Source organism: Falco rusticolus, chromosome 10 (assembly GCF_015220075.1).
Source record: "Falco rusticolus isolate bFalRus1 chromosome 10, bFalRus1.pri, whole genome shotgun sequence".
NCBI lineage: Eukaryota > Metazoa > Chordata > Aves > Falconiformes > Falconidae > Falco > Falco rusticolus.
The window spans coordinates 5,518,972-5,540,188 of record NC_051196.1 but is presented as its reverse complement, the minus strand read 5'-3'; the positions used below and the strand labels follow the sequence as shown (position 1 = coordinate 5,540,188).

Below are 21,217 nucleotides of genomic sequence, written 5' to 3'. Positions count from 1 at the left end.
GCCAGTTGCAGTCCCATATACAGGCTCATAAAAATTATTTCATTTTTGGGCAAGGGCAGACAACTCAAAATGTAAAACTGCCAGGTAGATAACTTGCAGCTTTCTGACTTCCACATCAGCCAAATGGGCCTCTGCATAGTGCTGCAGCCAGCCCACCTTTGTGACATGAACACAATGGAGTTTTCATGACGATTTTGAAAGTAATGACACTTTTCTGAAATTCTGAGTGAACTCAGAACTGCACTGCCTCTTTTGTTTCTATTGACTTTTAGCACTGAAGCACCCTCAGCAAAAATAAACAGAGTAGCTGGAAGAAAGCAGAAAGAATTGTGGGGTAGTGTATTAACACCAGATGAAGCTATGTGCTTTACTGTCACTTTTCTCAGGAAATTCCTACATGGAAGTGCAGGAGGTTTCTATGGTTTTAAGTACAGGCTCTTCCTAACTAAGTATTTTGCACTTTTCCACTGTTTCAGTAAGTGTGAACCTGAAAAAACGATCCAAGGTTGTACCGAGATTGCTCTGACCTCCTACTGTGTCTGCTCTACCCTCTTACTGACAAATTTAATCACATGGCCATGAAGTCTGATCACCACTTCACACACTCAGAGGAGTACCACCACACTGAAAAAAGACTAGTTTTGGTCAGATGAGTTTTTCAGTAGCTCTGCCAGCTCATGTGACACAATGCACATTGTATTGAGCAGGAACAATGAAGGAGGTACAAATTCTGTGCTTCCATGTCGGACTTTGCACATGAACTCCTGTTTCAGTAAGGGAAGTAAGGGTTAAGATTAATTTAAGTCAGTCCTGAAAGCATGCTCTGAAATGGGACTCTGCTTTCCTCATCTTAAGAGTTCTGGTAAGATACAGCTGTATGTCCTTGGGCATTACACAAGACATGGAATATGGAGTCACCAGGCAATTGAGTGTGACTCAGAACAGTGATCTGCTCCGTGTCATGCATGTGGGAAAGGAGACTGAAGGGATGAGAGTGGCATTTAGAGACAGGAGACCAAATACATCAGAGAGGATAAAGTAGCAGAATCATATCATGTAACAAATGAACCTGTGGAATTTTGTATGCTAGAATTTGCCATCCATGAGGCCGCAGTAGTTTTAAGGGATGACCAAAGGATCATATATTTGATCACTAAGTGATCATATATTTGAATAAACTGCTACTTTGCTTGCTTCTGCTGGGGTTCACAAGACAAATGATCGCAATACATTTCAGTTAACTCCCCTGATGTAACAAATGAATGCACTGGAATAACACAACCTGCTGCACCCTATAAATTCTTATTACAAATGCAAAGCATGTTTGGCAGCAGTCAAGATTCTAATACAATCCTAAAGACCTAGAGTCCTGTCACAGATGTGAAATCAACATCTAGAAACATTGTACGTAATAGATAGCTTGACATCTCATTTCAAGTTATTCTGTAACTTTACTATCTCTGCTTCCATAAAATTCTTAAGTAATACCTCACTACAGACTGGCACACGTTAATAACAAAAGCACATTCAATCTCCTTACCTGTACTGGCATAGCCCAAAGGTTAGGGCAGAGGAAAAAGAACCACATCAGCTGATTGGTGTCTATGGCAACCAGATTACAGATTTGGCCTGCTGTCATCTCCCCCATAGACATGTTAGAAGTTGAAAGCTGCATAATTTTATTGTATATTTTTGTCTGGAAGAGAGATCAAAAGCTGTTAGTATACAGAAATAAAATAAGAGTTCTAGCTTCATCTAAAGCACAGGTTAGTCCAGCATGCTTGAGGGAAACCAACATTCCCAGTAACTTGAACGAAGAGCTTAAAGTTTGGCCTTTATGATGAAAAATTTTAAGCTACTGTCTTTACCATTGATCTACGAAAAGCACAGTGCAATTAGGCCCATAATGATTATCTAAGTACTCCCCTTTTGCATCCCTGTGGATCGGTAAGAGAATAAAACCTTTACTGGCCAAGAACCACATTAGCAACTATGATTTATACCTCCAGCTTCTCCGCAGAGTGCCCTGGCTGTAACGAGTAAAAATAAAAAATATATTCATTACATTCAGTACATTATATTCCCTGTTATTTTTCTCTGGCAATTGATGCAGGTCCCATCCGACCTCAGACCCATGTTCCTGGCTGAGAATATTGCTACATTTTGGCTAGACCACCCAGTCCCATTACAAAGTTTAATTCACAGACAACTAATGTAAAAGGTTCGATTCTGTACTGAATTAAGTAGTTGCCTCTGTGCAGAATCAGGCACCATGTAAAAAAATAGCTTTTATGCATCAATGGAAGTTTAATTTTACTAGCTGGTTTGGTAAAAGGTTACACAGTGATGCTTTGCAGTTATGAGACTTAGCTGACAAGAGGCACCTTGATTCTGTAAGTGCCTTCACATCAAATGCCAACTGTCCATCATGAAACATAAAGTCACATAGGGCACATGGAACAGGCACGGGTTTACACACGAGAGGAAAAGAGATAAAAGATGTAAAGAAAATTGAAAAATTTAAGAAAAAAAATTTATGAAGATACTGGCACAGAGACTACCATTAACACTAATTCTGCTGCTTGGAGTGATAGCTAGAAATTTTCCGATTTGAATGGTCTGACTGCTGGCATTATCTGGACCTATGTGTAATATCCAGTGCAGAAAACAAAGCTTTTCTTAAACTAAATGAATATAGCACTATTTTCCAACAATTCCCCTTTTACCCTTGCTGTGGTCCATACACTTCTGAGTTAGTCGCAGCTCTTCTGCTTGGTACAAGACATGCAATTTTTTTCACATATGTTTTGGGTCAAATTTTTATTTCTTTAGGAATTTTCTACTTCCTTCTAGTGAGGGAAAACCAACAGATGGAATCCAGAAGTCTGGCAGCCGAGAAGTGCTTCCAAGTGTAAGATCAAAAGAGAATTAAACAATTACACTGCTATTGAAAGCATCCATCTATCACACAGACTCTCACAGGATCTATGTAGTTCAGCGGATAAATAGCGTTAACTTATAAGGCTGGCTTTCAAGCTGTCAGAGGGTACGTTTCAGCCAGTGCCCTTGGCAATACCCCCTTGTAATCTTACACCTAATTCTCTCATTTCCAGGCACAGATCTTTGTACACTACATAAAACTTTGATCTGCTGTTCACAGTTAAACAATGATTATGGACTCCATTTTATCAATCTTACTTATGTTCAGTCATTAAAGACTCTGCAATAACGGGTAGATTTTGTGGCATGACCTGTGGAATAAGACACTACTCCATGCATTGAGAATACAACCTATGTTTTTGTCCAAAGTATATTTACAAGACATTTTAAAGCTGTATTATCTGCATGGGATGTTACAAAAACATCCCTTGGAGATGAGTGAGGTACAGTTCACGATTTAACTTTTTTCAAAAGACACATTCAGTTTTACTGCCAGCAAATTTATACTCAAAGGTAAGAAACACAGAATTAGATATTACAAACAAACGTTTAGATAAAATAATCAAATAAGATGCAGAGGAAAGAGAATGCAGGTCTAGGTTAACAGTCTTTAATGGCAACAGTTACATTCAATACTTCAGGAGTGAAGTGTTTCAGATTTTAACGACTACAATTATAACTTGTGTTTACAAATACATGTATGATTGTATGAAAGTTGATTAATAATATATTGACTACCTGTATTGCGCCTCTCAAGTTGATTCCTGTTTCAATAGCAACATAGTACGATGCTTGGAGAAACGTCCTTTGCAATAGAAGGGCAAAAAACAACAGTACAGCCAAAACATAAGCATTGGACAGGAACTCTTGAGATGAAATAAAGAAAACACCAATAATTTTAGTCTATAAAAAAAAAAGAAAATTAGAAATCAGGTGTAATGGTTATTTAATTACCAGTTTTGCATAATTAATAAGCAGATATAACCACAGTTTTTTACTTTGAAGGTGCTCCCAACTTTATTTGAAACCTCACAGTTTATCTTTTCAAGGAAACAGTCATAATGTGCCAACTCAGTTTTATTTAAATGCAGAGTAACTTTTAGAGGATTTCTGATATCCTTCCAAAACTCTAGGAAGCTTTGAGTAATTCCACATGGTCATTTGCTAAAGATGCACACTGCCCATTGTCAGAAAGGACTAGTTAACACCCTTTTGGAGAAATAAGTCTCCTTATTTTAAGCACCTCAGGTTACTGAACACTAATATGACCTTCACAACTTGCCAAAAACCCACATTCTTCCAACTCCTGGAACTAAGCACATTCTTCCAACTCCTGGAACTAAGCACATTCTTCCAACTCCTGGAACTAAGCACATTCTTCCAACTCCTGGAACTAAGCACATTCTTCCAACTCCTGGAACTAAGCACTAAACACATTTTGGTTTGCAGCAGCTTGTTCAGCATTTTTATTTATGGTCTTTGACTATTCTTCAAACACTGGCCAAACTAAGAAGCTGTAGAAGGACTTTTGTCTGCTGTGCAACACAGATGGACTTGCATGCATTGCATAGGTTTACTCCCTTTTCCCACTTATCTGGCATTTCTTACAAGCTACTGGAATTCAGACCAAGGCTGGACACAAAGAAAACCAAGTCATTATGATTCCATTCCTGTAAAACTTTGCTCATGCAAACATTCCTTATTTCCATATACTACTTTCATGTAAGTATACAGTGCAAGAACTTAAAAGAACATCGAAAATTTCCACCTGTGACACAAGTGCTGAGTTTCATTCTTTGAAAACAGAGAATAAAACCTATATGATTCAACAACTTACTTCTTGCTCTCAAAGGCAGATTGTCAGACAATAACATTTTCCAATTCAGCTAGGTACTTCAACTACAACCAGATTCGATGTACATAAACATTTCTGCAGTCCATGGGGCCACTGAACTAAATAGAATTAACCCTCAGAGAAGCCCTCTGAATATATTTTCAAGCATATGGAGTCTTCAAAGTCAAATCAATAGAACGCAAGCAAGCACTGGGCATACTTGTTTCTTTAAGCCTGTATCAAGTACAAAACTCTGAACAGTTACATACATGTCAGCAAACATGTTCAGATAGAGACATTTAGCTACAGTTTTAGTTACTTGTACCTTGAAGAGATTTTCAGCCCTAAAGTATTACTTATTCCATAGTTATTCAAATCAGTTAAACCAGCATTATATACCTTCCATAGTTATTCAAATTGGTTAAACCAGCATTATATACCACAAGTCTCTCTTTCAGATTATTTAGTCTTTAAATGTTCAGCTTTTCAAATCAAGTCAACCTGCCTTTCACCCTTGCAAGACTGTAAATTTATTCTTGCTGTAACTCTGAAGAATAAGAAGGAAAATGCAAGGCTCTACACTTAGCCTAGAAGCTTTAGAAAATGTACCACAGGTGTGGAAAATTAGAAGTACAATCAAGTCTTCTCCCATGCCACCTGTAAGGCCTTGACAGAGGAAAAGAAAAAAAAGTCACAAAATGGTCAAGTCCATGGCCAGTTAGATGCATCCAATTGATCTTTCAGACTCTAAAATTTATGCTAATAAGCATAAAGTATTAGGCACATGTGAGGTGGAAGAACTGCCCCAGTGTTTATGAGTCACCTGTTGTTTCCCATGCAGTGTATATACACTCCAATACAAAGCAAAATTCGAAGCACTGTAACTGCAAAACTTGGTGTTTTGCAGGGGAAAAAAAAAAAAAAAAGACAACAAAGAAAACAAAAAGCACATTCAGGGAAATCCAGGATCATTTACATTTGTGATGTTTTCACTTCTCACTTCAGACATCTTCTAAACTTGCAACAGTGAGAATCTCCCCTTTATGTTACCCTTTCTCAAGTCAGCTATTATTTTAGCAGTTCTTCACTGGGATTTCTTTTTATTTCAATACAGTGTCATCCAGGAAAAAGTGATACATTTCTAACACGAAAAACTACAAAAAACTTCTTATGAAGGCAAAGCTAGAACAACATATGGGTCTAACACTGGGAGATCACGATCGTCAAAGATACTAACATGACAGCAAAGAGAAAAGCTAGAGCATTATCACAATCACGAACCATGAAGGTTACAGATTGTGCTTTATTATATCAAAGGCAGTAATAGAAACAGAACAATTTCAATGCTGTCCTACATATACATCTGGCTAGTACTGCTAATCACTGCACCTAATACCACTTCTTACTGTATGTAAAAGAATATAATTTTTTACACTTTTTTTTTTTTTTTTTTTTTTTTTTTTTACACAAATCATGCTCTTCTAGCAATGAGATTTTGGTGCAGTGTTGATTCACATCAAAACATTATATAATAGATAAACAAGAAGGAAAAATAAGATGAATATTCTTGTTTTTCTTAAGGTACTCACTTGCAAGGAGGACTTGAAAATATAAAATACATACATAAACATCACACACATACGTGGTGAAAGCACCAAGACGTTTGCCAAGTCTCAGATGCATTATTAGGCCATTATGGTTTACAGAGTTACTGAGCATCTATGTGTTTTAACTACAATAGTTATCTAAGTACACTTGTCAGCCTGCAAGAAACTTAAGGAAATAATTAGGTGTCTGCTGAACCTTTCCCCTATAAAGCAAATAACCTTGATAAGTTGATGGAAATAATTAGATATTTTATTTTCAGAAATGGTTTTGGGGACATTCAGTGTTCCACCTCCCTGACGACCTCAGGATAATACCACTTTTAAGTGTCAGTAGGCTCTAACCAGTAAAAGGCTGAGCAAAAGGCCACTATTTAAATTCTTAAAGACCCGAGACTCACACAGTCTTAAATGTCAGTACTGGGCCTTTTGCTACACTGGGACCTATGACTTCTAGAGCTTTTAAAATAATGAGTCTCTAGGTTTGGTGTACCATTTGAATGTGTTATGTCAGCAGATATTCCTAATACTGGAACTGCTAATCCTAACATTGCAATGTGGAAGATGCTACCAGCAAAAATATAAAGGTTATCATTCTGTCAGTCTCTTCCTCGATGTGAAATGATTAACACTCAGAGAAATTCATGTCAAAAGAATGTTCCGGGGTGGTCATAAATATTGATACTAGAGTTATAAATAAACATGAAGAGCGTGACAGAATTTAAGACACTGTTGTTCTCTGACTAACCGCAGCACTAACTAAAGCAGCTAATACTGCCTGACACCCACGTGACCTCAGAGTTCCAGCTCCCTGGTAGTTTGTATCTGTCACAAAGAGCCTGAAGAACAGAGCAAATACTGTATCTTGGGATTTATCTCTTGGCCTTCAATTTCACAAACAGAATTGCAGTTTGAAAGATACAGTTAATTCACCACAACATCTCAAGCTAACCTATTTAAAGTGAAGAAATGTCACTTTAATGAACGGGTAAAAGACACTGCTGTCCTCACAGCTTGCTTTGCGTGTTGTTTCTGTCCCACTGTATGGCAATTCCTTCCAGTGTTTTCAAACTCAGCAGCACATCAGACACAAACAATGTTTTCCCCCAACTCATCTTTGCCTTCAGTGTTTTAGAGGCTTCTTTCTCACACCTCTCAGGAACAAACAATAAGGCATGGTTCTCCTTTTTATGAGTCATTACAAGTAAAAATATAATGTTCCTAGCAGTAGAGCTGGTATATTTTTTCCAAAGTAGACCCAGTTGGCTAGGTGTGTGCATACACGTGGGAGTTCTCCTCAACACCTCCATCTGTTTACAGATGATTTGAACACATTTTAGAAAGATACTTAATCTAATCCAGGAAAAGCAACTTGCAAATGTAATTAGCCTCTTAACAGAAAACCAGTGTGTACAAACCAGGTCGAAACAGAAGGACAAGCCTCTTGAAGAGCTTTTAGCGAAGGTAAAATACACCCTTACCAGTCACTCATATCACCGCCAATGAATTTTGCTGATAGGTGATCCCAAATGGCATAAATGACAACAACGACAAGGCTACCACTTAGCTAGACACAGTGAGGCTGGCAAGGCTGGATGAGGCTCTGTTGAATGGCCTATCCGGACCAGAACTGAGCTTTCTTCACAGAGAAGCACTAGCTGACAGCTTAATAGGAAAATTAAATAGGATAATCCATAAATTGTGATTCAGTATAATTTCTGCTGAAACGCCACTCCAAATTATCAAGAAGCAGAGCTCAAAAGCTTCCACAGTACTTTGCTGCAACATAGCCCTATAGCCTTAATTTTTTCATTTCCTGCTTTAACTGGTTTCCATTGAATCTACTTGCTATATTAAAGTTTCCAAATATTAGGATAAGGACTGTAAAATGGATAAACAACTAATTTTAGCCTGGTCCTTTGTCAAATTTTCTGCAATGCATCCGATGTATTTCAGTATTTACAGTGGACCTAATCCAAAGTGTACTTGAGTGAATGGGTCTATAAGCTGCAGAAATAAATTGGTCTTTCTCATAGAAATTCATCCTGAGTGACCACACCTTACAATTGAGAAGATGGTTCCCCAGTCATCTGCTTTCTGTTTTTGTTTTTTTTTTTATTATTATTTTTTTAAAGTTAATTAGGAAGCATGTATGTTTCTTGTTAGGAAATATTCATTTAAGTAGCATCCTTTAAAAATGCTTCAGTTGATCTTTCAAAACAAACCTCCCCAAAGACACTAGTGGGAATTCTTTGTCACAGTTAAATTACTTGGCATTTTACTGTGATGACAAAGATCTGCTTTAATCCTCTTAGACAGTGCTTGTTTTTGGAAATGAAAAGCCAAGCCTTTTAAAAACACACTTTCTCCTTTCCAAAAAGCACTCAGTAATGTGCTTGATTCAATCTCTACTCAAGACTGTACGTAAAACCCTTATGACACTAGTGGGATTCTGGATCCACTTCATTATCTTGAATGAAGTTATTTTCCAGAATGCAAGCCTGACTAGATGCGTGGGTAACATATTCTGTTCCCCATCAAGGTATAGAAGTGGATAACAGGCAATACATACATACTGTCATTTCTAGCACTCACAAATACATCACCGAGTTGCTTCCTTTACTGAGGCCAAATAATACGTAGTCATAGCATTACTTTTTTGACTCTTCTATTTTTATGACATTTTGACAGTACCTGTGGGCGGATGGTGTTATTTCCTTTTCCAACATTGTGAACAATCCCAGAGATGCAGAGCGGACCAGCAAATCCAAGCAAGTCAGCCAGAATACGGAATGTGCTACTGAGAAGTAAGGGTCTTCCAAAAGCACAGCAGAGAGCACGCCAAATTGATCTGGATCCTTGTGGAGATGACGACCTTCTGTTCTGTTCAGAATAATAATAATAATAATAATAAAAATATCAGTAAGGATTATGTCATACATCAACCTCAGATATGATAAATGATTGGTATTTTTATCCCTGCTTTAATTCATTGACAACCAGTTGTGCAAACTTTGCGCTAAACAAGCACAGGAATGACAACCATTGTTTCACTTATTTTTATAAAGTCAGAACAAAAAAGTAATTTCTACTCTCCTCTGCTTCACAAAACAACCATGATTTCTTTCCAGCCTTTAATAAGGATCAAATAAGTGTGGTTGGTGTTTGTGGCTTGCTGGGGGAGAAAGAAAAAAAAGAGGGAGGGAACTGACAGGTTTTGTTTTCCTGTGAACATAGAGACTGGAAACGTACATGCTTTTTAGAAGGATGCAAAAGACTTGTCTTAAAATCCTGAAAAAACACAGCTCCCACCACGCAGTCAAACAGAATTTGAGCTGATGAATCTCCTACAGATGAACTGTAACTGAAATAACATGGAAAAAAATAGTCCTGTGAGGCCTCATTAAAATTGACTCCGTAACTGAATGATTGCAGGGTCTTATTAGGAAAACAATAATGGTGTTCAGTGAATACAGTTTGTAATTACTTTGCACATCAAAATAAAAGCCATATGGATTTTACACGTGTTAAACCAGTAATGTGTTTGACATGAATGTTTGGGTAGAGTAATTTCATTATTTGTACGAGGTACCACTGAGTATTTGATCTCTTCATATATGTAAAGGTACGCTAATGGATACTTCATTTGCATAATGTCTGTTTATATAATTGTATATCATGCTTATAGCATAAAAAGTAACGGAAAGCACAAGCACTGAGTAAGCAGACATAATTCCACGCTTTGCATACCTTCTGTGCTTCAAAGGCCTCATTAAGGCGAATGTAATTGGTCAGAGCTCTCATAGCAATGGGAAGCTTGCCTATGGTTTTCAAGTCTATTGGTTTTTTATGGGCAGTCTTGATGAATGTATTCATCCACCAGTACGTTCCTTTGGATAACAGATTCACAAATGGCTGTAAGAATCGAACACCAAGGTCCTGGAGATCCTCGGGAGGCTTAACTTCTTTAGGAGTTTTGAAGAAAACATACCTCTGAAATTCAGAAAAATACCCAAAAGGTAACACTAACACAGAAAATACAAGACCACAAAGAATAGCTAAGAGATAAAGGACACTGCAGACAATCAACCTGTTTTGGTTTCTTAACAGTACTTGAGGAACTTAGGCATTCAAATCCAACCAACATAGCAATCCAGTTTCCTCAGGTACTGAGGAAAATCAGAAGCATTCAATCTAGAAATAAATCATCCTAAACAGTCACTGTTACTTTGTTTATAGGGTACAAATCTGCATACTTGTTAAAAAAAAAATACCATACATTTCAAATAATGCAGCCCCAGCCTCTTGTTCTGAGTTTCAGACAGTGCAACACAGGACATCCTAGCTTAGGTACAGTCCTGAGGCTGTCACAGTGACTCATCTTCCACAGCACACTGCTTCACACTTAGCTCAGAACAAGCTACCTGTGCTGTCCTGGATGGATCTGGGAAACCAATGAACTAAAGAGTGTGTATGGCACTAACAAATGTTTTCATTGGCTTAAATGCCAAAAGAGCGAGGGCAGACTGCTGATGTCTTCCTGTTGTCAAGACATAAACTTTTTCAGACATCACACATTCTTGGGAATGAAAAACAAAGCCTCTTAAAACCATACCTTTCCTTTCTGAAAAGTACTCAATCACATATTTCATTCAATGTCTGCTCATGGCTGTATCTAAATCCTATTAATTTTAGTAGGATTTCTGGACATGCGTCTCTGCTACCTTTTCTCTAACCATAGTTGGAGAAATAATTCACAGATTGTAGAAAAAATGGTGATGGGGTTGGGGATGGCCATCTCGAGGAACACGGGGAACAATGAAAGGAAAGGAGAAGGTAAAGCTGGGTCTGAAAGTCAAATCTTCTGTCTAAAGGATGATGGGGAAGGCAGGAGAAAAGAAAGTGAGGCCCATGTCTGCTGTTTCTGCTAGCATAGAGACTTCACCTCTTTATTTTTCTCCCCACCCCTCCTCCTCCTCAGCAGTGGCCAACTCTCCATGCATCCAAATCCCTTCCTTCAGCAGCTGCAGCAACAAGCCTGGCACTCTAAACTCTGCCACAGACACAATCAGCAGTAAAAAAATCCATACTGAATTCTATGCATCAATGACATCCTTTAATAATTAAACCAAACAAATACGACATGAAAAAATATTATAACAGCCAGTGACCATTTTTTTTATTCCTCTTTGTGACCTGTAACTCCACAGTGATTAGATCTCATTTAATTATGCAGTTCTATTATGAGGAGGTTTATGAGCAAAATCTCTCCAATGTCACATTTGAATTTCTCTTTTCGCACAAGCCAATCCACTGTTTTTCATTCATGACAAATACTCAACGTCAGCATTGAATTTTTTATTCCTCTTTCAAAAATATTACTGAAAAGGCTGCTTTTAGACATATTTTTGTCCTAAGTTGTCAAATAAACATACAGACACACAAAATCCCCCAGGAAAATCACAAAAGATCAAATAAGTGATAGAGGAAACTCCAATAATGCATTCAGCAATGTGAAAGAGTTCATATACTAATGTGAGGAAAAGAGCAAAAGAATTTACATGGAAAAGGTTCCTTTCCACCCTGAGACTTAAGTTTAATTTCTCCACACAGTTAAGTGAGGGACAGGTGAAGGGAAAAACCTTGGCATTTATCTATCCAACAGTCTCCAAAGCAATCTCTTAGTTCGGATTATGAATGCAGACACCACACCGGAAAAAACACACACAAACAATTAGGAGGCTAGACAGCAACCCCAATTGCCCCAATAAATCACTTCTTGTGATTGCCTTGTGGAAAATGAGAGCTATTATTTGTGTGTCTAAGCCATTCTCTGACAGAGCAGACTATTCCTTTCACCCAGACTTTCATTGCTTCAGAAATATTTGTTTCTGATGACTGAAACTGTAAATCATAACAGACATTTTAAAAACAAACTTGATAAGATTAAACCTTAACTACAATGGAGTCTGGAATTTTTTGAAATTATGGATTCATCTGGCTCAAATATGTTTCTATTTCTAACTTTTTTCTATTTCTCCTTTGAAATGCATGTGATACTACGTATGTAGAAGGGGGAATAAAAAAACAAACAACAAAAAACACAGGAGACTTCTATGATACTAACTTACCCTCACCCTGATGACATTGATTTCTACAGCTAGTAGCATTCCATATAGAATAACCAGGAGTCCTGTGAGGCAAAATCGAAGCTGAGAAAATCCAACCCCATTATCACAGAACTTGACAAATTTGATGGTTTTAGTTATGAAAGCTAAAGTCCAGTAGAAGAGCAATGCTGTAGGGAGAGGGGGGGGGAAAAAAAGGTAAATCAGTTCCACAGTTGCAAAAATATGCAATAGCAGTATTAAATATTCATTCAGAAGGAATGCAGCAAGAATACATAAAACTAGATTGGCCTTTCTCATGTCAGAACAGAAGCCTAATTCAATTTCACAAACATAAAAATATTAAGATAATGCTAGTTCCAAATTCCTTTCCTATTAGATTTAGTGATATTGGGAAAGTTTCACAAGATGAAGTCTACTGAAGGAAGCTTCCATCTGTTGTAAACATGCATCCGCATGGTAAGTTCAAGGGAAGGCGCTGCTCCACAAATGAAGGTGGCTGTGAATGATGCTTTTCAAATTTGGTTAATGCTACAAGACTGCTGTGAGTCTGGCTTGAAGGAAACTGATCTTGTTCCCCCTGCAGATCTCTGGGATTACACAGAAACAGGTATTAAAATATTCCCTCCAAACTGCTACAGCTTTATTTTTCAGTGCAAATTCCATATATGTAATTTATATCGCAGATACACAGGCACATCAAGGAAGGATGTTCTGCCGCTCGGAGAATACAACTATACAACTTGAGCTTTTTAGAGTTCTACTGAACTTGTCTAAAAGTGCTCATGCTAGTGTCAGTTATAGGTAAATAATCCCTGCAGTAAGATCTGATGATTTGGAAACACTCTCCATGCTATTCACCACACCATAAACCAGCTCCTGTTCCCCATTCTTAAGGAAATACCTCCTAGGGTTACGGTCTTTTACATTAATCTTCCATTGCTGCTGGATCTACCATGGTGCAACAGCTGGAATGTGCTTTAGCTGCCAAGAAAAACGTGGATATGCCTTCTGAGCACCTTGCTGCAACACCAGAGCAAGTCTTCAACCAAGACAGTAGCAACAGTAAATCTCACAAACACAGATTAATCATCAGGAACTTGCAAAAATTCCAAAGAATTTGTGGTGTTCCAGCTACCCAGAGGCACCCCAGAAAGCCATGTGGGGATGTACTGTGGGGCCACCCTTTCCAAGCAAAACGCGATTCAACATGGAGAGTCTGCGTGGGATCTGGAGCTGCCAATCCTGCTTCTATGGAAATCAATTTCCAAATTCTCATTTAAATGAGGGCAGTAAATGGAACAGTCCAGGAGTACTGGGCATTAGGACATTTGCCAATCTTCCTCTAAAATTAATAGGCCAGTTTGTAAGAAGAAAGCACTAAGAGGTCAGGTGTTTCAGCACTGTATTTTAGCGGCTGATGCAGCTGCAGAGAGGATTTAAGAGACATACTTACAGAATCCCTTCTTATGGGAGGCCTTCTACCATCTTCCCAATTTAAACCGCATCAAATCTAATCTCCTCACCCTGCTTCGGACTGCTTCCTACCTTTGAGGCACTATTCCCTCCTATTTGCCATGTGTCTGACTAAAATCCCACTTCATCCAAGAAAACATTCCACATGGTTCTACTCCTAACCACTTTTATCTTTTAATCCTTGTGTTTTGTCTCATTCTTATAACAGGCTGAGAACACATCCTTCTCAGGCTAAAGAGGACTTAATTGCACACCGAAAATCTGCACCAGCAGGGCACACCTAAAAAAACCACCAACCCAACTGGTAGCTATGTAGAGCTCCTGGAATTAGAAATAGTAACCAGCAAAGCCATTCTCCTATTTAGGATGTAAATAAAGGTCTATATGACCTTTTTTATTACTAGTATTTTATTAGGACACTGATTTATCTTTTATCTAAGAAGTATTAGAAAGTGCAAAGCACAACATTTAACTGACCTCCTGCTACCATACCTACTAGAAACATTTGAACATATTTATCTTCTTTCTTTTGAATACAAGCATATATAATCTAAATCAGGCAGACGTTCTCAGGCCCCTCAAGATAAGGCTTCTGGGAAAATACAGTTATGGCTCTTTCTTTTAATCTGTGTTTTTATCATCTGTCTGGTGAGTGGATATTGGCTGGGAGTTTCTAGAAATGATCACCAAGAACTTCCACTGGCCTGAACCACCTAGTGATCGGACCACAGAGGCATGCTTTAATCTACTTGATTGCTTTAGATATATTCTACATGCCTACAGCCTAAAGGACCTTGCTTTTTCTTGGGCCATGTAAGCTACCTCAACCTACAACACCAGGGTGTAAATTCTCACCTGGCACCAGACTGCTGAAAATCAAGTGATGTGAAACTCAAAACTGTTCTACACTTTTATGGGATTAAGCCCAAGATCTAAAAAAATCATGCACTTAACTGAATGGGATTTATTAACTTGTGTCTGTTTTGAGAGGTATTTTGTGTACCAAACAATAAGCTTTATTTTTATACAATAACAGGAATTTCCTTTTTAAACAATAAACTACAATGCCGATCTCCAAGAAATTTAAATTAACAAACTAGCTTACTGTCAGGAATGGTAAGGCAGTCCTATAATTAAGATGGGTTAAAGAAAAGACAATTTTCTGAAACAAAAAAATTCATGTGTTCCCATACCAATATTCCTTTCAGTTTAAAAACTCAAAGTCCTATTGTTATTTCATAATTTTCTCCTGTTTAATTTCTGAGGTTTATTTATCTATGAAAAAAACCTACCTTAAAAAATAGTGCAATCAGATGCTACCATTCAATTACATATTCTGCATGTCAAGAAAGCGAGCAGATTTTCCAAATTCAGTATGAAAACTATTCTAAAATATGTCCTGCTAAACTGTACAACCATTATGCATCCATTTTGCAACACCGTGCAAAAAAGCACCAAAATTATCATTATTACAAGAGTCCCCTGGTATACAGAGCTACACTGGAAAAGCTATCTTTATTGAAATATAATTACAGGTCAAAAACATGCAGAGAAAAACAGATTTAGACCACATCAAAGTGTTTCAATAGTCTGGACACTCAACTAGGACCCTGGACTCAATCATTAGCTTCAGATAATAAGTATTCCAAACCTTGTGAACTTTTTTTAGTACCAGATAATAAGAATGACTACATCAAAATAGCCGACAGCCTGGGCATAAAGGTGCAAGGCAGGAGCAATATGGGAACTTTGCATCCTTGTCTTGCATTATCCCAAGGGAACATACTAATCCTCAGGTCTGTTATCTGCCTCTTGCTCGTTTATGAAGAACTACAAACAGGCTCGGTGTTTTTAAGGTACAGAGTGGAAAAACATTTTTTAAAAAGAAACCATCTCAAAGTTTCACAGGATTGGAACATTTTATTCTGTTCAGAATTAATGAGCAGACCTTTAAGGGTCTTCTGCACTGCACCAATGAGAGTTTCCCCAGTGGATTTAGTAAATCTTGGATAAGGCTCTGTTAGCCTTTGCTTTATACGGCTACCAACTCTCTGCAAGCGCAGGAATCGATCCTACAGCTGAGGCAGATGATACCCTGTAGTTAGGTGGAACTTCACTGACACTCAGAAGCAGCACAAGTCGTCACATAGGTAATTTACTTTTCTCTGTCTGTGTGTGTGTGTAATATTAGACCTTCTCTACAACATTTTATTAACAAAGAACTCTTTCCATTTCCTTCCTTATACACTCAGTAAAAGGTTTATCACCAACTTAAGCTTCTCCTCATGGTTCTCACTACTTCATTTGTATAAGGCTCTAAAAGAAAGCTGCTTCATGGCCACACTGCACTCTAGTGGGTTGATGGCTGAGTATAGGTATAATTTAACTGTCTCACACTGGGCAAATTCCCATAAAGTTATCATTGCCTAGTCTCAGGTGTCAATACAGAATAGCTGCAATCAACATTGATAGATGACAATCCTCACAGTTAGGTAACATTAAATTTGTGCAGTCAAGAATAAAGGATGGACACTTCCAGAGATGTCTGTCTTACATCCTCTTAAACACCCAGAACAGTGAAAAGAAAAAACAAAGTCAACAAATTAAATAAAAATCAAAGACCATCAGCTTATGAAGACTTTAGACTAAAATTTAAATCAGACCAACTAAGCGGAAAAGACTGTGGCAGTCTGATATTCCTTTTTGCAGAAGAGTTAGCTATTAAGATTAGATTTTCTAAAGGAGTCTATTCCTTGGAAATTCTTACAAAATGAGAATTCGTAATTACGAACTTCATTATCGATAACACTTGTTAGTATTCACTAGTATAACTGTTTACTATTCAAGTACTGTTCAGAGCTTACCCAGCATCAGTGCTCTAAGTACTGAACAAAATTATCATAAAAGAGAAATCTACAGAGAAGGGATTACACAAAAAAGGATAATCAACTACCAGCTCTAAGTCGGTGCTGCCCTTCTCAATGACTTAACAATGGGAACGCAGTAGCAACACTAAATTACTAAACACTGCATTATACATCTGCAATAACAAAAAAAACACAACCCTCCAAGAAAATCAGTGCTTGCTTTCCACAGGTAATTGTAACAGGCTACCAATGCTTTCCTGAGACATAACATCTAGTCCTGTAAGAAGGTGTTAAATGGACTGTGTTGACTTATAAAAACAAAAACCAAATGACCCCACCTGGTTATAAAAGACAAAAAAGATCCTCCTTAAAAGAGGGGAACAAGAAGAAAAGCAATTTCAAACAAGAAGACCTAAAGCCTGTGAAGCCTGGATCAAATTCTGAAATTTTTGAAGAGGAATGACTTTTTTTTTTTTTTAACAGGACTTACAAGCTCCTTCTGCAGAAAATGCTTACTTACAGTTCAAAATAATCTTCAGTATTTAAAAGCTTTCTCAAATACAGCTGTTACTGACTTTTTATCACCTGACAAAAACTAGAACAGAGCTTTGATACACAGAGCTACAATGACACAAGACAAACCTTAGCAGGATCCACTAATACAGAAGACCAGCTCAAACAAAATTTGATGAGCCAGGACCACCAAAGAAATAACAGCTGACAGGATGAATAAACATGTATACATCCACAGTCTGCAATCTACTTAAACAGTAGAGAATACATCACCAACTTCATGACTGTCAGCAGTAATGGATTTTCTATAGTTAGCTACAGTTTACTTAGAATCTGGCAGAAAATATATAGTATTCTAGGTAGTTCTTATACATAGCAGTTTCCATTCAAAAGGCTTAAAGCGGTTTACAAAGGGAGTTTTAGGAATAGGAAGCCAGAACAAGCAGGCAAAGTAACATATCCAGGGTCATAGGGAAAGTCAGTCACGTCCTTCATTTCCCTTGACTCTGTGCATATTTTAATAGACCACACACACGGAGATGGCTTCAATTTTTCATCACGCTTAAATGTAACATTGTTGACAAGCAGGGGGATTTGGATAGCTTTTAGGGTTAAGAACTGGATAGCTATCTCTCCCACAAATCTATTTTTCCTAGAGAAGCCTTTGGCCCATTGGATCCCCAAGAACACCACACAGAGGACTATTAGAAGTTAAAATTAACTGTTCCAGGAAAACTCAGAAATTAGTCTGGTAATGGCAAGCAGCAGACCAGAATATAGATAAAGCTTTATCCATACAAGCTAGCACCGAGACTGAAACAACCCGTCACAGAATGATCAGAGACACAGCATCACTGTCACACTTCCAAGCCTTGTAAGTTGAGACATACCAATTAACAGCTTCGGGAAATTGGATGTTTCGATATTATGGTAATAGACAACTGATGTGATGGCCGCCAAGAACGCCATCCCAGCTGGCATGTACAGGTGTAAATGTCGTGATTCTGAAACCCTTAAAAAGAAAAAAGTGAACATCTATTAAAATCAAACCCTTTTAGCTATTTAAATGTTTTTCTTTAAATTTATGAATTGTATCCTGTACTCAGTCCTGATGTAGGATTTTCTAGAATGACTTACGGGTGTAAAGCTCACCGATTTTCAATTGAATTTATACTCCTAAATCACAGTTGGATTCCAAATTTCTCCCATGCTGAAAATGAAATGTGTGTACTCCTATTTCATACTGAGATCAATTGGAAGATTCTTTAAATCAGGATAAGCAGCTCAGCTCCAAAATGAGAAAAGTTAATTTAAGCTAAACTAGTTTGGGAGCTGTCCATCAAAATATGTAAATAAGACCAAATGACAGCACAGTTTAAGGTTTTCTATAGAAACGCTTCATTTTGATTTTCCAGTTTGGGAAAAGGAACAGCACCACAGCACAGGAATTGAGTTCTGTTTTCAGTGACTGCAAGCCAACAAACAAAACCTACAACAGAATCATATAGCCTTAAATTTTGTTATATAAAGCAAAACTCTCCTGACACTTTGCTTCAAGTACCAGTGAAGGGGGTCCTGCCAACTACAGCCTTTGGGTATACGGAAAATTTTGAGCTATGTTGTTGGTTTGTGCAGAGGCAGGTAGAATTGTGTTCCCTCCCCCCCACCCCCCCCATCATTCCTCTTATTAGTCACCTTCTTCTCCTCCCCTTTTATTTCTTTCACAAAAGTAATGGAGCATCCTGTGCTGTCAAAAGGTACAATTCCCTCTGTCTCCAAACAACTCCAGGAGAAGAGGCACCAAGAGGAAGTCTTCAGGATGCAAACACTCAGGGACACTCACACCTTGTCCTCTGAACCTCACAGAAAATAAATTAGCATCTCTGGATTTGTTCTTGCTGCAGCAAAAGCTACCTTTGTGTTGTCTAGAGAGACAAAAGGGGCTGTGCTGTCAGGGTGCTGGAGATCATCACAGGATGGGACATGTCTGAAAGCAGAATATCCCAAATATCTAACAGGTCTGTAGGAACTCAGGAGGACCACTTCCTGCACCTGCACTAGGAAAGGAAAGCCCTCCCTCACACAGACACTGTGATGAACTCCGCAGAGCTGACTGCAACTATGCTGACAACCTGCATCATGAAGACTTAACTCCCTCTTGTTGACAATGAGTTGTATGTGTATACAGCAAAATAAGAAAAGTTTCTCCAGCCCCTGAATTCTTATAATGCCAGGGTTTTTTGTACACCAGGGCTGAAACCTCAGCAAGATAAAACAACCAATAGGAAGAGATTTCTTCAGATAGCCTAAGCTTCAGTAGGTGAACACTGCAAGAGTATGAGGGTTTTCTAAAATTTATTTCACAGACAGAAGTTGATGGAATGTAACTTATCTCCAACAGGCTGCCTCTATCGCTGGCACTTTTTCACTCAACTGCTGTTAAAAGGACTTACCAGCATGATCCATTTTGGTCTTAGAAAGCTGATGAGTCTCAAAATCTGCTATTATTCACTGGAGCACTCACTAGTCTCCGGAGTGCTCAGGAGGCACGACTGTGGGCTGGCACTCCCCCAATATTGCTAGAAGCTTTGATTCTCATCAGGTGACACTTATTACTTAACAACAGCATTCTGAGTCAAGTTAAATAGCAAATAAACAGAATAAGAGGAACTGCTAAAGAGCAAAGTAAAAAAGAAAACTCATAGCAGGAGATTTCGCTCTGAGCATCCCACACCCTGATAACTCTGAATAAGCATGAGAAAAATCCCTTTTTAAAAAAACTGGCACTGAGAAACATCCTATTTATATATGTTTAAAGGAAGTTATAATAATAATTATGATATCAGCTTCTACAGCAGAATACTGCAACGCCTGTCATGCTGGTTGGTGGAGAGTTGTTATATAGATGGCTAAACTGAGAGGTTTTGTTCTATTTAACGATAAGCTTCAACTTTATAACCTCTGGGTTGCAAATTCATAAGTTACAAAAACCAGACCTGTCTTTAGAGAAAGAGGGTCATAATCATTGTTAGACAACATTTATTTTTTTTCATAATAAATTGCTCTCTGGTATCACTTGTTTCACTTACAATAATTTTTTCCCCACAGACCACTGTTTAAAGACATCCTAAATTGAGTAACAGATGATAGAACATGGCTTATACATTGTGAGCTGCTCTGCTCAAGGTAACAATCCTAAGTACTACACAAACACCAAAAGAAACTCTACGGGGTATAAGATAAGGCCCAGTAGATCCACTCCTTTTATTAAGATGAACAGAACTCTGTTTGTGGGGGAACAGTGTGACCTACTGTGCACATGGGAGTTCTGCCTGAGTAAGGACTGTGGGACTGGGTTGTTGGACATAAAACATATCACAAAAATGTCACCATCTGCTTGAATTGTTAGGATTTATCTATGATTACTCTTTGGAAAGATACTGTCATTAAGCTGAACTAAAAAAGATTAAGGTCAGTTGTGCATGTGTACATAACTTGGCAAGGTCTATGGAATTTCTGATACAAGGTCGGTAGGTTAATCACCAAGAATACAGATTGCATGTTCGTAACCACAAGGAATATGGTCCCCATGAGAATTTATACAGGGAAGAAATACCTACCCTGAGACCTTTAAAATGCTCAGTGCTATCAGGAGAAGGTGGACACACACTTACCCATCAGACACTATGCCCTCTGCAATTTCACACACCAGAACAAACAAGAGGATAAATGTCAGTATCCAGCGTAAATTGTGGCCAGGAAAATGAAGCCATGTGCTATGATGTATATGTACTTTGGAACTCTGACTCCCCCATCCTAAACAGGAAAAGAAAATTATGAAGAGCTTTCTTAAAC

General features: G+C 38.0%; 1 protein-coding gene across 6 annotated transcripts in view; it reads right to left on the bottom strand.

The window, feature by feature from the left end:
• Positions 1-21,217, bottom strand: part of ABCC8 (ATP binding cassette subfamily C member 8) — an 83,081-nt gene that overhangs the window by 60,464 nt on the left and 1,400 nt on the right. For 4 of the 6 annotated variants that reach the window (XM_037401637.1, XM_037401633.1, XM_037401632.1 and 1 more), the window contains exons 2-8: positions 21,037-21,178; positions 18,253-18,374; positions 12,510-12,676; positions 10,129-10,371; positions 9,073-9,261; positions 3,679-3,843; positions 1,541-1,696 (exon numbers count right to left, since the gene is read on the bottom strand). In XM_037401637.1, coding sequence (XP_037257534.1) covers positions 1,541-1,696; positions 3,679-3,843; positions 9,073-9,261; positions 10,129-10,371; positions 12,510-12,676; positions 18,253-18,374; positions 21,037-21,178 — 1,184 coding nt within the window. Of the gene's footprint in view, positions 1-1,540; positions 1,697-3,678; positions 3,844-9,072; positions 9,262-10,128; positions 10,372-12,509; positions 12,677-18,252; positions 18,375-21,036; positions 21,179-21,217 lie in introns of those variants that run through there. The other 2 variants (XM_037401636.1, XM_037401635.1) reach the window with 2 other exon arrangements.